This window comes from Taeniopygia guttata, chromosome 5 (assembly GCF_048771995.1).
Source record: "Taeniopygia guttata chromosome 5, bTaeGut7.mat, whole genome shotgun sequence".
NCBI classification, from domain to species: Eukaryota; Metazoa; Chordata; class Aves; order Passeriformes; family Estrildidae; genus Taeniopygia; species Taeniopygia guttata.
Genome location: NC_133030.1, coordinates 24,660,890 through 24,679,450, shown reverse-complemented (window position 1 = coordinate 24,679,450; position 18,561 = coordinate 24,660,890). Strand labels below are relative to the sequence as shown.

The following is an 18,561-nucleotide window of genomic DNA, read 5'->3' as shown; positions in this document are numbered from 1 at the left end:
GAGGCCAGCTAAGACACAGAGGTGGGAATGCTACAATGCTTGACTTTAGTCTTGTATTCAAACACTAAACACTTCAGAGGTGGCCAATGGTTCTGCTTTAATTTTTTGAGATTATGATAATCTAAATACTTGTTCCATTTCTTGGGTCTCTCTGATACTCTCTCTGTGAACAACAAAGTTCAGTAAGTGGGAAAAAATTATCTAGACATAACAGTTTTTTCCAGTGTCCCAAGGTATGTAACTTAACAGAACTACTTTTTTCAAAGTCAGAGTGTCATGAGTATTCCTCTGCTACCTTAATACAGCAGCACACAGGGACTATTTTTCTGCTTGCTCCAATAGATTTATGCAAGGTCATAAATCACTGTACCATAATAGCTCACTTTTAACAAGTAAAAAATGTCTGACACTTTGAGTGTTACTATAATTTTTTATGGCTGAAAGTGTACAGAGATCAAAGTTTTCTGGGCTTTTTTTTTTTTAGGCTTGCTCTATACAATCAGACAAGTGTATGACAGAGGGGGTTTTGCCACATGTTTAAATGCAAAGTCTTAAGGATGTCCGAAGAGAAAAGAAAATTACTGAATGTCACGTTTCCAGCCCTTCATATGACCAAAGCAGAAGCAGACCTACTTTTAAAAGAAAACTTTCTAGTAACCTTATATGCTGCTACTGTTCCCTCTGGATTCCCCTGCAAATGAGTCAAGAGTTTGAGAGATACTTTTCTGGTAACACACATAAACAGATAAATAAATTATCACAGGCTGAGGACAATTTAAACATCTGGGAGCCAGCTCAGGCCTGTCAAGCAAGTCACAGACACTCAAGGACAGGAAAGATCAATCTTCAGCCCCTGATTTCTGTGCCAGAGAGTAGGAGTTACATCACCCACTCCCTGTACGAGGAAAACTCTGTATTTCTAAAATAATTTGCTCTGCTTCTGTGTTCAAAGACATTTCTATTCATTTAATTTACTGAGGGAGTGGGGGTGGTGAAGCCAAACTCAAAATATAAGGCTTCAAATTACTCACAGGTTTGTCTCAACTACCTTCTCAATACAGCACTTTAATTATCCGTCAATGTTACTGTACAGTAAGATGACTTCCCAGAATTAAAAAGGAGTAGGATTTATAATAAAATGCAAAAAACTGCAATAGAAATAGTTTCCAGTCTGCCAAACTAAACAATCTCATGTCCAAACACAGAATATAAGGACTGTTACTCAGATAGCCCCTGCAACCAAGGCACATGGCTATAAAGCCAATAAATGAGCCAGCACAATCAAACTGCTAGACCTGTTGGCCTTAATCCTAGGAGATGAACAGCTGCAAGTCCTAATTGTCCTCTAGTTGCACTGACTACAGGGGGATTCACATCAAATTTTCTTTGCTTTATTTTTGTTTTTCATGGGGATAACTCCTTTCTGTGTGATTGACTAGACTCAATACACGTGATATTAAAGGTATTGTCCATTGAGGGTGTTAAAATTAACAGTTCAGACACACAAAAACCAAGGTTCTGCTTCACATGACTTCCGGGTGATACAGCTGGAACTCAGCTGCAGTTTGAATTTTTGCTTCAAAGCCCTCCAAGCCTGCTCTGACAACAGCAGAGCTACTTACACAGTCACTTAGGTGACTTCGGCAAGTCACTCCTTACTCTTAGTCACTTTATTTGAGACAGCTTTATGAAAACAGGAGTTAAACTGCAAGTGGAGCCAGGATTTATGCAGCATGCACATTATGGGTCTGCTATCTTTCATCCCATCAGATCAGTCTCAAAACTAGTAGTTATAAGCACCAACACAGGCAAAAGTAAGTCAGCCTGCAGAACTGCCAGCACTTCATTGCTCTGCTGTTGTAGTACAGTGCTTAAAACATTCAGTGTAGACAACAAAGCATAGAGAAGGTCTGTGTAGCCAAAATCCCCTTCCTTCAGTTGTCTTCTCTTCCTTCCATCTTTCACACTTCATGTATTAACTCACTACTCTTAACCTGACAAGGAAAGTATTTCCTTTCTGGAGACACACATGATAGATGAAACCTCTGTCTCCACTACTTAACATCTTTGTTATTACTCCAGCATACCTACATCATCACAAGACATTTCTGGAGTCCAAAAGCTTGTTACTTGCTAACAGTCTCTTTTACTCAAGAGGGAGAAAGAGAAATATTTCACCCCACATGTACATACGTTAAAGAAATATGTCCAACATATTTTTTTTTAAATATTACCTTGTATTAACTGCACTTAAGATTGCTAAAAATTGGACAACTATCACATTTCACTAGCTTTCTCCACCTTAGAGAAGCAGTTTTCATAATTGCATTCAACTCAGGTAACAGTTTCATGTTATAGCTCTCACTTAGAAGTCCAGTGTTGTTTTGCTGTTGATAATGCATGTACAGGTGTGACTAAATAATTCAAAGCTTTCTTAAAATTCGGTATTACATTTTCTAATGTTTCTGATTTGCTTATAAATATGGCGTCTTTGTCTTAAATACACACATATAACAGTAATGATTATGGACTGTGGACTTAGATTATGGAATATACTCAAATACAAATGGGAGACAAAAAATTACCTAACTCAAAACATAGTTTTGGAAGGAAGACAACAGTGTTGCTTCAAGTGTACTTTTAACAAACAATTCAAGCATCTATGAAGACTGTCACCTCTTTGTACCACCATGGGTAACTGATTTGGACAAGCTCTCTTTTTGTCCATACCCTCATCACAAGAGCTGCTGTTGAAGCTTTGCTATTTCAAGCACATGATCCATGTGTCCCCTCCTTGAAATTCTTCAGTTCTTTCTTTCACTGCAGTCCACCTTACTTCAGTGTGTCCCCAGGAGGCTTCCTCTGTTCCCAACACTTAATCTCTGAAACTTGTCTTGCCTATCAAGACATGTTCACTTGGCTAGAATTTATGATTTATCTGAAGTTAAGAAGAATGCAGCTCAGTCTTCAGACTGCTTCCACTACAACATTTTCTGGAGTCTCTTGGCACTCCTGTGCCAATTACTGAAAACCTCTTAGCTGGCAGGTTTTTCAATAAAGAAATGACTATCTGTAAAACTGTTTCAGTCAGCACCGAACTATTATGGTAAAGAGAGATGCAACAATCTGAATCAACAGACTATGCAGTGCTTCCTCCACTTGATATACAATGTTGAAGTGGATGGCCTAGGAGACAGGGAAAAACCAATTCTCTTACCTCATAGCCAAACTGGAGTTCGTCTGAAGTTAGCATAATGATATCATCATCAATAGCCAGCACTGCTTCCGTTTCAATCTCATCATAAGGGAAGAAGCGATTGCTAAGTTTGTTTTCTGCAGTCCTAACAACTTTCAGGGGAACACGAATCTTTGGCCAGAGGGAATCTAGAGAGAAAAATTAAAAGAAATAGAATTCAATGTTATACTTTACTTCTGAATCTGCATATCCATCTTAGCTGCTTTTTACTCTTCTTCTCATCTAAACAAAGGCTTCTTAATGGTGAATTTACAGCAGTTTCGGTTTGGCAAACACAAGAGCATATGAAGGCAAGAGACAGAAGTTCAGCCACATTTCTCTTTGTATCTCTCAACAAAGAGCTTCATGGGCAGCTACACAGAGGATAGCTTGCCCAAAGCAGCAACTTGCAACACTTACAGAGTACGTGCAGGGATAATACATATTGGTTTAGGACATACAGCGTGAAAAGATACTTCATTCAACTGCAACCGAATAATTTGAAGCAGCAGTATACAATCACTGACTGCAAGTCTAGGGTCATAAAGAATTTTACTAAGAATGTTAGTTCTATCAAGGGCTGAGCAAAAGAAATTTTATTATATCAATTAAATGTTTAGCACAATTGCTAAGGAGTAGATTCTGTGTCTCATCAATTTCTTTCATCTTCAAAGTCCTAAGTCACAGTGATAATTTAAAACTAGATAAATACAAATGTATTCTAACTTGTGCCCTACACCATTCTTCCAAGTAGAATAGAGCACTGGAGTACACAAACATTAAAATTCACAAGTCAAATAAGGATTTAAATAGCAACGGAACCCGCCACAGATATAAAACTGCATCAAATTTACTCTGCCTTGGCATTAATTTCTATTTTTTCCTATGTGTTTAACATGTAGCACCTTAAGTGTCACATTAACAGCTTCTGCATATATTCAAAAATTTTCAAAACCCTATTCTATTCCTACAAAAGAATAACTATAGGTGTAAATATAGAGCACCAACCTAAAGGAAATGGAAGCAAGGGCTGAATGTTAAACATTCATTCTAAATGCATATAACCATGTAGAGTTTCTAGCACAAAGGTTACATTATTACAGTATGCTGCATCCCAGAAGCAACTATTCATGAAAATGTATTTTAATTAAAAGCAAGAGAGACACTGGCAAACTGGAGAGAGTGCATCAAAGAACCCTGAAAGCAATGATGGCACTGGAGCATCTCCCCAAGAAACAAAGGCCAAGAGTGCTGTGACTATGCTAGAGAAGGCCCAAGGAAAGTCTCACCAATATGTGCAAATACCTGAAGGGAAGGTGTTAAGAACAGAGAACTAAGCTCCTTTCATTGGTGGCCAGTGGAAGGACCAGAGGCAATGGCACAAACTGAAACACTGGACATTCCCTCCAAACATCAGGGGAGAGTTCGACTGAGCACTAACACAGGTTGCCCAATGATGTAGTGAAATCTCAGCTCTTGAAGATATTGAAAGCCATCTGGAGATATTGATACCGCCCTTAAAGATATGGAAAGCCATCTGGAGATGGTCCTGTGCAACCTGCTCAAGATGTTCCTGCTTGAGAGGGGGGTTGGACAGCTGATCTCCAGAAGCCCTTTCTAAGCTTAGCCATTCTCTGATTCTGTGGCAAGTGGAGTCTAGAGGACCTGATACTGGGCCTGAAGGAACTGGAATTTTCATGTCTGAAATACATATAAGTTTTCAGTGCAATTTGCAAGTGACACAAAGCCTAGAGACATGAAAAACAGTAAGCACAATAAAGTCATAGAGAGCTCACTAAACTCCACATGGACTGCTTAGTAAACTAGGTGCATTTGAACAAAAAACACACTGACACATTTGAGACACAGTTAAACACTAGGGCCAAGGCAACTTTTTCCCTAAAAGCAGCTTCTGAAAAGGATTAAAGGTCCAGAGTAGACATTAGTTCTCAGCAGGCTGCTGTGGCAGATGGATTAATATGATTTTTGTATCTATAGATGGGTATGGGCAGAGGGCAGGGCAATTTTACCTGTATGCAGATACACACAGACAGATGCTAAAATACTGTTTCATTCTGGTGCTTTTATATTTCAAACTATGTTAAAACATTGAAAATGGTGCTGAAAGAATCACATAAGTTAACTGAGGTCAGGAGAAAATGCCTTTTGGTAGAACATGGAAATCAATCTGTTTGGTTTACTAAAAGAAGGAACAAAAAGTAGATTTGCTTAATATGTACAAGCACCTACAAGAAGAAAAATGACTTGTATCTTTAATAAATTGGAGAAAGACATAACAAAAAACAATGACTGGAATCTAAAGCCAGGCAAATTCAAAGTATAAATAAGGCAGAAATTTTTAATAGTAACAGTGGTTAACCTCTGGCAAAAGTTTAAAAGGACAGCAGTTAGTTCTGTACATCTTGTCTTTCAACAAGACTGGGTATTACAAAAGATGCAGTCAAATTTGAAGTCACTGGACTGAAAAGAAAGGCAATGTAGTGACTTATGACACAGGTCAACCCAGATGGTCTTACTGCACCTTCTGCCTCAAACTCCATGAACAATCTGTTGACTGTTGCCAGGATAAGAATAGAAAGTTTGAATAAAACTACTAAGACATGGGGAGCAAATACAGAAATTCAGAAAAGAGAATAAGGAAATAAGATCCTTATTTCTGTGTTTTGAGAATGAAAAATGGAAGTTAAAATAGGTGTCAATGAAAAAAGCCACCGTAAGGACAAAAATAAGAGAAGTCCTAACCCAAGAAAATTATTTGTTTTTAAACAACAACATATGATCATATTCTGGAATTGTTCTCAGCAGAAGGACATGAAGAATGCTGGCTGACAGACAACACCAAAAATAATGGGATACAATTATGTGCACACCCTTCCACTTCCATTATAACTTTGAATCAGGTCTGCCTCCAAGACAGTTTTGCACTCTTTCCACTGTCAGTCTATTACACTAGGAAGACAATACCAGAGAAGAAAGAAACTGCTTCATTCCCATATATACAAGTAAAATTTGCTCTCAGGAGGGAATGTCCATCCCCATGGCCACTGGGCCTCTCAGCTTTAACAGCTCATACAACACTGCAAAAGCCCACAACTCTGCACGCTGCTAGAAGACACCAGAGTATGAATGCTACTTCATTCAGGAAAACAAAGCAGCATTTCCAAACCACAGCAAGTCTTCAAAAGTCAGTTTTTCTTGGAGATGTATTTTAGAAAAGAGGATTGGCAGGCATGGGTGGCTAAAAAAAAAGAACACAGAGTGATATTTACTGGCAAGATGAAAACATGTCTGTAAAATCTACTTTTATCTGTGTGGTCTTGTACATCACGGCCTTCATTTGACACGTATGCACATTCTTGTCCTGTTTTACTCATCTCTTGTCCTACTAGAAGGCATAGGCATTAGCCCTAGCACATTTGAGTGGTTTATGATATTGACCAGTAGCCAGCTGGAAGGATTCAATCCCATTACTGATGGACTCCAAGGGAAGTCCCAGTCAGCCACCAGCTGGGGATCTACAGCAAGCTCCTAGGGGCCACTACAGAAATGGAGCATTGATTCCAATTAGTGTTATGAGCTCATTCTCAGTATTGTAAAATCTTTAAAAGCCCTACATGAATCCTAATCTGAAATGATGATTCCAGTAGGGGACCACTGACATTCCAAACTTTTCAGGTTACTAGGCATTGTAACCTTAGGAGGCAGTAACATTGAATGACTGGAACTGTTTATTGCAAATTAGTACTCTTGATTTCACTCACTGTTTTCTTACTGGTTTACCATGCAATGTGCAAGCACCATTTTATAAATGGTAACAGACAGTTACAGGTACCTCACAAAGACAGATGTCATTGCCTCGTAAAGGCTACAGACTGTGTAATGTTCGCAAACTTCTTAAAGACCTTTGGATAATTGCCTATAATTATCCAAATGTAACCCCAGAATTGGTATAAAATAACTTTAAGCAGCCTGATAGATCCCAAAAATACTGTTACAAGTGCTTCAGTTGCAATCAGAATTGCCATATGTACACGTGCATTTGTAGATTTGTATTTATATGTAGCATCGAAGTTTATATTTGATAGCTATTAAGCATTCTTTTATTCAGCCTTTTCTTCTTTTTGTATCCACTACATGTTGAAAAAAATGAGAACCAAAGTGCAACAAAGTGTAGAAATATATCAAAATAGAAATGGAAACGGAAAAATCACTAGGATTGAAAACTAGTAATTCAGAAAAACAAGCATGCATATAAGCATTACACTTCCATCTCTTCTGAAAAATCAGCTATTTGATAGCTTACTAACAGACGTGCCACTTGCATAAAAAATGGTTATAGAAGAAAAAGTAATAAAAAGTGTATGAAAAATGAAGATGTAATCTAATTATAATCAGCACACATCTCAGATGTCAGCAAATCCTCTTAAATCCACATGATTTACTAAGGTCTTGGAAAGTCTCTCAAAATTACCAGTTCTCAACAACGGGTATGTTACTGTCAAATATTTGTGCTTTGAGAAACATAATATAAAGTTTCTGAATTTAGCCGTAGATTAATGAAAAGAAAATACAGGCATTTTGGAGAAACTTGGGGTAAGACATTAGGGTACCAGTTAGTCTGCAGCATGCAAAATGCACAAGGCTACTTGCTGCCTAGAGACTGACTTGACACTGGAGGTTGCTGTCCCTACAGAGATGGAAGCACATGGGAGATGCTATGACACAATGACACTTGGGTAACAACTGGCAACCTGGGCAAAATTGACTTTCATAAAGGACACCAGGCTCCAGTGAAAGATTCAAGTATTACAAACTCTGCCATAGGAACTCCAAAAGAAATACATATATAAAAAAGACAACAGTCACATCAGAACTCAAAGTTTTAGAATCCATCAGGAAGGTTAAAATTGCCTATATTTATTTTAAAGGACCACAAATGAAAAGTATTCATATTAAGGAGCAATCAGAAACGGGGTTTGACACTTCTGTAATATCAGACTTTGAACTTTCAAATACTGCTTAGAAAGTTCTGAGAAACTTCACCACTAGCAAAAAATATATGGAGGAAATTCTTAGTTTACTAAACTTTGTTATAACCAAGGTAAAAGGACAGGCTTTATTCTGACAGTAAGACAGACCTTTAACAGAGTATGACAAACACAAAAGAAGCTTAAGAATCTTACATCATGGCACAAGATCCTTCAGGCATACAAAAGTAAAAATGCATGTTTGGACTGGGGACTACACTTACTTTAAAAAAAACCAGTGAGGACTCTGTGATGGAACAGAAAATAGAAGCAAATTATGGAAATAAAGCTCTCTGAAGTGAATACAAGTCTATGTATATAAGGATTCTGAAGAGAATGACAGGCACCTCCTATTGTGTGTCATACTGAAATAATCACGAGAGAAGAGTGAATAACACTTATACTTGCTCTCTGGTAATGACTCAGGTCACGATTGGCATTATGTGCTATTTAGGACTCCTGATGCACTGATTGCTGGAGAAGCCCATAGAAAACAGTGTGTGGTCCTCTAAACACAAAATCAGTAGTTCCCCAACTTTGCCCACTGCAGCTCTCTCCTAATAGGCTTACAATCCATACATGGCTGTGCTTCTGGTCAGCCCACAATTCCGCCATTAAATCCTGCAAGGTGAAATCTCACAGCAAAATTTTCAAACACGATTTCAAGATGATTTATGCTGTAGAATAAAAAGGTGTCATAGTTACATTCCCAGCTAAACACTCACATATAAAAGATCAGCAAAAAATCCCATCTAATTATGCGTTTCTCAGCTACAACTGCCAGTGAACCACATGAGACATGTAGATAAGAGAAGGGAGGACAGGCATGAGAAAGAGGCAACTTTATTATAACCTAAAGCAATACCCTCTCACACTATAAACCTCTCTCACTTTCCACACCTCCTTAGGCTTGTGATCAGATGTTTGTAATGAAAATGTAACTAAGTTTGCACACTGTTCATGTATAAAAATGATTTCTTAGTCTGAAATCCAGCCCTGTTTCTCAGTACTGAATGAACTGTTACATCATACATAAAAGGGGGATCATTAAAAATAATAGAGCACAATATTTCCATGGAATGTATTATTTCTTTTCAAAGGAAATGGCACTGTGCCATGCTTTGGGAATGGTACTCCCCAGTTCAGTGCCCCCACCAAGACTCCAAACCACACACCTCTTGCTCTCTCTCACTCTTTCCCTTCCCCCTGCCTGCTGCAGGAGGATGAAGAGGAGGAGACTTGGAGGCACAAAAGGCAAAGATCACAAGTTGAGGTAAAAACAACTTATTTGAAACAGCAATGAGATAAAATGAACAGTAGTAGCAATGTACTAAAATAGGATACAAGAAAATAAACTATTCACATGGAAAAAAAACCCAACAATAGACAATACCAGACAGCTCCTTCCACCAAGTTTTCTCAATCAGAAGAAAGCCCTTCTCCTTGGAAGAGACTCCCTTTCCCTCAATAGGGGTGAGGTAGTACAGAATAGTGAGGTGGTACAGACTGCAAAAATTAACCCTGTCCCAGCCAGAACCAGGACACACCATCGTGTTGTTAAATAGCATCATTCTCTGTATGCTTGCTTCTGAGAAACTGGGAAGCTAATAGCACCTCAAGAAGTCCTTTTGCAGCACAAACATTATTGTTGATCTTGTCAGCAGACAGAGGTGTATTTACAAAGGGAATTACTTGCTCTGTGTACCAATCATCCATTCCCAGTTTCAACACTCAACACAGGGAAAATGAGAATCAGTACACCAGCTGTACAGAGCTAACCAATATTCTTGGGACACCACTTCTAAGCAGTATCAAGTTTAAAACATAGCAAGTGATACTTGAATGCAAATGGTTTGTTGCATTTGCAATTGGAAGCAGCAGGTAAGGATAATGAGGAGCTGGAAATACAGCATATACTCCTGATGGCAAGAACTGAATGCCTGTCAGTATTACAACCAATATGATAATTTTTTTTAAAAGCTACTTATTGCCTAAAATCATGGCATTCTGATGACTCACACAAAGATATTTGTACAAACATTCTATTTCTGCTTTACTGCCTCAATAGCAATGACTAGTGATAATCTGGGTCCAGAATATTAATTCATATAAAGCTCTCACTTCCCAAAACTTCTGTGGAGTCCATTTGGAAATATAAAAAGGAAAAACCTTTCCAGAAGTTTTGTAAGGTGGACAAAAACTGATAAACAAACTGGCAGAAAACATTTCTAAATATGCTCTGTTTGTACTTGCAGTTGCACAGAATCCCATAAAGCATACCCAATTCTCATATCTGATTCTAGCTGGTCTATAGTAGTTTGCATGAATGCAGCTAAGTGAACATGGCTGATGAAACCTAATTAATACTTTTCCGATCTCTAATACTGAATGGCAGAATTTAGCTGGAGTCTGAAGTTTAAAAAACTGTCAGAAACAACAATGAGGCATGTTACTTCTACTTATTATCAGAATTCCTTCCATTATGGCTGAGTGAAAAAATCTGTTCAAAGTTCAAAACAGGTGTTTTCTACCCACATTTATATTGTTCTGCAGAAATCCACAGAATTCCAATTCCTCTTGTATATAACAAAACAGAACATTTGGTTCTAGGACACTAGGGCCCAGTTTGTTAAGATGGGTTTGATAAGTTAACTTTCTAGATTTCTCTAGAAAGTAATATTGCAAAATGTTTGTAATATGCCTTATGGATGACTAAAATCACCATGAATTAGTTCTCTAGCTAATCAAAGAAAATGGCATTAAGTCCATCACCAAGAAGCCAAATTAATTAAAAACTTAGAGAGAAGTTAAAAAAATCATTCCTACCAGTCCTTACTACCAAAGGCACAGCATGCAAGAAACCCCAGACCTGTCACTGATGTTGCTTTTTTTTTTTTTTTTTAAGCTAACACTTTCTTAAGATACAGCAAACCAAAGGATACTCACTTTCTTTAGCCCCAACAGTTTATATCAATGTTGTCCATCAACAGCATTAAATAGACATACAAAGATTATTATTTCAGTATCACCATAAGAAGTTTATAGCAACTTAGCTCCAGGATCACAACTGAACAGAAAATACACATTCCTTAAAATACACTTTTCATTTGTATAAAACAACCTAAGGAATCCAGCTACCACACATGATTTGTAGCTTGTTGCATATTTACTAACAGTAATGAGTTTATACATTGTAATATGATTTATGCGGTAGACAAAGTGGTTTCTTCACTTGTCTGAAACAAATGTTGATGGAAATTTCTGTCATAGACTATTTTCTTGAATTTCAGAACTAGCAATTTAGAAAAATATAAATGAAAGGAAAAAATATTTGGCTGATAGAGAAAATCATGATTTCTACAAAATATTCCCAGCAGCAGGCACTTAGACCACGTTTCTTTTAATTGATCCAGAGTGAGGGAAAAAAATTGATTTTTTTCCCCTGTAATATTTCAATGCTTTTACTGTTTTTATTACAGTATTCATAACTACACACAGTTATGGGCCTACTGACATTACTGTTGCATTGATGGGCTTCTTGTATACAATGCATGGCAGAGAAAATATGCAAAACTCAGCCAAAGACACATAACAGGGATCACATCCCTAAATTTATCAAGTACTTAAGAAAACAAGCTGATTCTATAATGTTTTACGGTTCCAGATTAGAATCATCACTGTATGTGATATTTTCTTTCTGCTATTTCACATATAAGAGTCAATATTTTTACCATCCAAAACATAGTTGTTTTTGCACAAGACATCTGTGTTTCTCATAGATTCATCTTGCTTCTTTTCATTGATTCTAAAGAAAACACAGAACCATGAGTTCAGACTTCCATAGAGAGCTCTCAGACATTAAGTTAAAAGAAATTATGTTAAAAACTCTTAAGACTAAGGAAAAAACAATCTTAAAATTACTACTGATATCTAGCCCACATACATGTGGTTCTCCAATTTTATATTTTTACATGCTATTTGGTGGAAAACTTTTCAGTCAAGTGTTCAATTAATCAATTGCTCTCTTACCTGCTTACCTTTTTTATCAGCCAGCATAACAAAAACTTTCTATCACATCAGAGCTGCATCTGATGTGCAACCTGAGAGGTTTAGGTTTGAAAAGAGTTTGTTTCCAGACACTTTGCACACTCCTCACACCTACTACCACTGCACAGCAGCCAAGATCAGCTACAGCCTCTTATCTGGGATGCTCAGCACTACTGATGGCAGTGACCACCTGTGACTCCATGATCTTAAATTCTGTACAAGTTTTAGAATATTTCATTTTCATTCAGTTTTCCTCCTAAGTCATGAGTATCATTACATAAAGACACTATTGCAAATGCATAGCATATTGTTTTGATAATAATGATATTTCCAGTTATAATAATTTTCTGGTGTTGACAGAGGAAAGAAAGGAAAGGCCACATGTCATCTGCGCAGCACTTTGCCAGCTGCATCTCAGGAAACCTAAGCCAAATTCTCAGTTTAGCACACATACTCACTAAGGAAGGCAATTTGGATGTTCTTCACCCAGCCCTCCCATTTACACATGCAAACCAAAACGATGACACAAAGAGCAACAGTGACAAAAGCCAAGATCTGCTTCTGTACTGAAACATGTCCCTTACGTGGAAAGGACCAAGAAATACAGCACTTGATGCTCGAGAAGGTTAAGCACCTCTGCTTTACTACAACCAATTAAAAATGAATAGCCATAAAAGTGCAGATACTACTGTAGGGTAATAAACTAGACTTTATCAGTGACAGTGGTGCACATTACAAACTTCAAACTCATTCCTTGTTCTAATCCATCAGAAACTTCCTGGCTTTAACAGGCTATAAACAGCAGAAGCTTTGAAGTCCGAGGATTAGGATCACTAATAGACAGACTGAACGAGAGACTGGCTGAAGAGCCAAGTGGAATGCCCTGCATGGATCTGGAATAAAACAAGTTCATTTAATCAAACTGACCTCTCTTTAACCATAGGCCAAGAGATTACAATGATTATAACAGCAATAAAGGGACATGGGACGCTAAAAACAAAAGTTATTCACTTCATAAGCTAATGCAAGGACAAAAATGTTTATGGTTTCAACTGTGCTCTCAAGTCCACAATTTTAAGCTCTACAGGTTGGGGTTTTTCTTAACTAGTTTATGACTTAGTGGCAGTAGAGGCAGAAAAAAATTAAACACACTTTGATTTTCAAGATCAATATAATGATTGAAAAGGAAATGTCATTTTAATGATCTATTTGCTTCAACTCTCCTGTATCTCAGACTCACTTGAAGGAAATGTGGAAACAATTCATTTAGGTTGAATCCACCCACACTCAGTGATCACATAACTGTATATATCACTAAGCCTTTTTGCTTTTAGGAAATAACTGCTTACTGTGAAAATTCCTGTTGTTATCCATTTATACACAACAATTTTTACTCTAAAGGGCTGCAAAGCATTTAAAATATGACTAAACTTGAGGTATTTAACCCAGAAGTAATAAAGAACACTTTTTAAAGTAAGCCATAAAGTTACTCTGCTTCAAACTGCTGCAAGTGGCCAAAATGGCAAATGAGCCAAATGAATGGTAGCAATAGCTTGGCTCTAAGAAGCTCTTAGGAGATCGTAAATTGAGACAAGTGGTCAGGGATTAATTTCTATGTTGCATCTTGCTGCTATGCAGAATAACTAACCATGAAGAGTAGAACACAGCATCAGTTGAAGCCTCTGGAAAGAGAATTATAAAGTGAGGAGTCCTAACAACATACTTCATTCACTACAGAAGACAGAAGAATCCACAATACAGTATTTCTTTTGAACAGATATTCCTAGAAGGCAACATGTTTGGTCCCACAAAATCACCACATTTCCAGATGAGAATGACAGATCCATATGTACAGCATATGGGAACCAGGCTCATACTCAGCTACTATAGCTACGGTACTTAATCCAGAGTGAGAAGAGGAGGCTTTAATTGCCCAGCACAATGCTCAGTATTTTAGATTATTAGATCTGAACACCTTGAAGAAAGCCACCCTAGGGAACAGTAAGAATTAAAATGAGCAGTGTTGGAGAGGATTTTCCAGCACTGGAGTGGATTACCAAAGGCCAAGCCTAGCTAGCTTCCTTCACATGGGGCAAGACCTCCCATTGATTCCATGGTGATTTCACAATGGAATTCAGTAATGTCAGGACATGTGTTTTCAGCTGAGGACCTGGGAAAAGATTAGGAGCAGCATGGTCTTGTGAGGCAGGCGGCCTGGTGATGGGAAAGAAGGGACTTGGTTGGACACAGAGCAGTCCATGGAGTGTACAATGACATTGCATAGAAGGACAAAAAACCCATGAGATAGGGATCTTGGGTTTGAAAATGTAGGCAGCAAGATGTGAGGACTGGGCAGATTAAGACTGAGGTCCTGGCACAAGGGGATACAGTACAGCAGTATACCAGGCTGGCAAAGCACACCTCAGCTACTGAAAATAATTGAGAGATTTACAGTACTGAATTCACACTGGAGTAATTAATATACCTTTGAAACCAAACCTTGTTCCAAAAATCTACACATATAAATAACTTGGGAAAATGCCTGTGAATGAGTCCTCATTTTAAAAGAACCACAAATTAAAAAACAATTTACAAACAATGCAGATTACACCAGACTCACTCACATACTACAAAGAGTAGCACAGTACACCACATGTGTTGGAAAGAGAAATGTTTTAAAATGGGCACTTATTTATTGTCTTACTGGGCAAGCATTAGCATTTTCACAAGATAGTCTAGTAGTATGGAAACTCCATTATAGACACCTGAAAAGCCCCAGATTTTCATTTCATCAATCAACCAAAATATTCACTTATTTTACAGCTTCAAGCATTCAAACTACTTTGAACCACACTTGCTCTAGAAACAGTCCATTAGCAGCAGTATATACACTGTGACAAAAGTCGGTCTACAAAGAAATAAAAGCAAGCATTGATAAAAAATAGGCTCTTCCTTAACTACTCCCTCCAAAAATGTTAAAGACAGAAATCTTTTGCAAAGTAATATTTATAACTTTTGATTCAGAAGTTAGCAGCACAACCACTGGTATGCTTTTGTTCTTGTTATCTACTTTGGCTTGTCTTATTTCACTTCCAAACACTTTGTCACAAAAAGTCCAAACCGATTCTTTTGAAAGAACCATTAAATACTTCTTGAATATAAATGATGTAGAAGAGAGGTCATTCTGTAACAGGTGTCAACAAACATGCTATGCCCAGCTTCACCTTCCTCCACCACCCCTCCTATGGGTTTTTACCTTCTGGCGGATTCTTGTTCTGGTTGTTCCAGACTACCAACAATTTGGACAGACTGGGCACCTTAGACACCTCCGTGATAACTCGGAAAAGGCTCTCCACTCGGTCATAGGTCAGAACCACGGCTGTGAAACCTTGGGACTGAGGTGGGATCAGTGGAAGGAAGAGTGGGTTGCTCACACTGCTCCATTTCTGCACCGGAAAACAAGAAAACAGCAAAGCCATTTGTTTAAGGTAATTTATCACACTAGGAAGCAATTCACATAGCCAGGTCCTAACCATCAGATTTGTAATTTGCTCAGATCAGGCAGGCTGACTCTCCAATTCTGACTTTGGCAATTTCTCTAAACCTTTATCCCAACCTCCTTCTTATTTCGATTTTCATTCTTGTCTGTAATGTTGCAACCAAATAGAGATTAAGGTAAAAACTAATGTGGAAGAGGCAGATAGATTTGTGGAGAAGGAAAACCAAGGTGAATTGGGCCCAGCTAGCATGGTTCAATTCTCATTTACTAATCATTATTTTAAGACATTTACATTTATAGTCAGGACTCAATAAACAAAGAGAAACTTAATCAGCACTACAATTTCAGAGTGAAAAAGTGTTAATGACAACAAAACCAAAAGAACAAATCCATAAACTTGGCACAAAATATGCACCCAAGCAAAAGGGGAAAAAGCAGTTACAAAGAGGAGCAACGTATGTGCCAACCCCCTTTGGAGCCGACAACATGGGGGAGGAAGAAGTGAAGGGACCATTTGACAAGAATGAAAACACCAGCATTTTAGTCTCAAATTTTCCATTCCAACTGACATTCCAAGCAGGGCTCGGACAGAGAAGCAAAGGGAAAAACCAAATCCTTTGGGACAAGGTGAAAAGGGGAGTTGCGAAAGCAGAAACTGAGTGATGCTGTTTTGCAAGGAAGTTTTGAATCCTAGCCTGTAAAAACTCTGAATACTCATAAGAAGTTAGCAACTGCTGGTATTTTACAGAAATACTGTGACATTCTCCAGCTAAACTCATACCATAAGCCTGCGTGTAACAGGAGTAAAGTAAGTTTTACAGACTCAGAGTTACAAGGTCATATTTGTAGGAAGCAAACTGAAATTTTCTGTCACCCAATTTAGTCTTTATACACCCAACAATCAACTTCCTCGTTTTTAATGGTAAGACACCTCTACCTACAATGACTTCAAGGATGAGGAAGATAAAGAGCCTATTTACTGAAAGACATCACAACATTTTGGTAAAGAAGAAAAAAAAAATTATAATGTGAATGTGATTTCCTTCTAAGAACAAATCAATACTGAAGAGGGGATATATATGGGAGGCAGAAAAGTTAAGCACAGCATTGGCACACTCTTTTGTCCAGGATGGTCTAAGAGTATGTTCCAGGCAAGGACCTGTCAGTAGGAGTAGTATGTTTTAGTAGACTTCCTGAAATAGTTGAAAAGACAGACTGGCCTTCAGCTACACACACTTGATCAGGTCTGGTAAAAGCAGCATTCATCTTAAACTGTTTGTGAGGATCCCAATGGAAAACACAAAGTTGTAGTTTTTACCCAAGACAAATAATAGGATAATACAGAAACAGTACAGTAATGGTACATGTGGAACTTTGGTTCATGAAAGGGACATGGCCACCTGTAAAAGCACACTCAGTAATTCAGAAAATATACATCCATTGCTTCAGCAACTGATATGTGCAGATAAAAATCTGCTTTCAGATTATTACATTTTCTAAAATTAAAGCTTTTGTATGTACTTTGCTAGTTGTACAAGATGACTAGTGGCAGATGGGGACAGCCCTCTGATTTTGCTGTAGCTTCAATAATTCCTACAGCAAATCACAATCTAAATGCTACCAGAGCATAATCCACCTCATTAAAGCTTTACTGCAGACTTGCTTCCACGCAACCCCCACCCCGAGACTGTTATTATCCAAATGACCTGGTAATGTCAAGCAGCTTCTTAACACAACTCTCAGAAACCTCTTTTCATTAATACTTGAAACAGAGGTTTAACATCATAATCAGAGTGCCAAGAAAATATTATGTTTCTGTCCTAAAAGAAGAAATAACTGGTAGAGCCATCTGCAGACAATGTTCTATTTATTACTTACGGGTGAGAATTGCTACCTGGATTAATGGCTCCCATTTGAAGTTTTTCTAGAAATGTTTTCTCTGTGTCCACAGCACCTCCTAACAAATTGCTTGCTATAATATATTTTGAAAAGCATTAGTTCTTTTCCATAATCTAAGACTATTTTAGGTACTTACAGAAAGAAATACATCATGCATATCTGTGCAAGCACATGCATATGTACCTAAAATGGTCATGGATTTCTCCTACAAACTTAAATTTTAGGTAAATTCCTTAAATCCCAACTTCTACTACTTTCAGAAAGGCATGAAAATTCTCCCCTGCTGGTCATAACTTAGGAAAAATAAGGTAACTTTTAAGGAGGTTTTGCTTCTGCACCTACTAAAGGATGATGGAGGGAGAGAAAAGCCTGTAGACACACACTAATGGATGGGAGAACCATGCCTCTCATTTGAGAAAAACATTTCAAAAAGGCAATTAAACATCTCTCAAGTGCCATTAAGAGCCAACCCCCTGCTGCCTGCCTGAAGAGTGTGTCTACAGTCTGAGACCTATTGACCCCACTTTCTGCAGGAAATCAGGCAAATTCAAGCCTCCATAATTTGCTAAAGTCTTCCAGATTTCTGCTTGGGAAAAGCAAACCATACAGGCAATTAATACAACAACAACCTAATTAAATCTCCATTATGGCAGCAAAGCATGAAATGGCTAATGACATAGGGATGAGTTCTCCCAGTCACTGCTCAAGCAACCAAGTGATGAAGGCACATTTACTCCATTCCCATCTTTATTAACATTCTTGATGGAAATTCACAGGAACTTTCACTCTCAGAGAGGAGAGCAAACAGCAACAGTAGATTGATCATCCATCAC

The 18,561-nt window shown here is 37.9% G+C and overlaps 1 protein-coding gene across 2 annotated transcripts in view; it reads right to left on the bottom strand.

The window, feature by feature from the left end:
• EXT2 (exostosin glycosyltransferase 2) overlaps positions 1-18,561 on the bottom strand; it is a 72,290-nt gene that overhangs the window by 14,474 nt on the left and 39,255 nt on the right. For both annotated transcript variants that reach the window (XM_002199772.7, XM_030274129.4), the window contains 2 exons: positions 15,587-15,776; positions 3,218-3,384 (listed from right to left, as the gene is read on the bottom strand). In XM_002199772.7, coding sequence (XP_002199808.4) covers positions 3,218-3,384; positions 15,587-15,776 — 357 coding nt within the window. The remainder of the gene's footprint in view (positions 1-3,217; positions 3,385-15,586; positions 15,777-18,561) is intronic.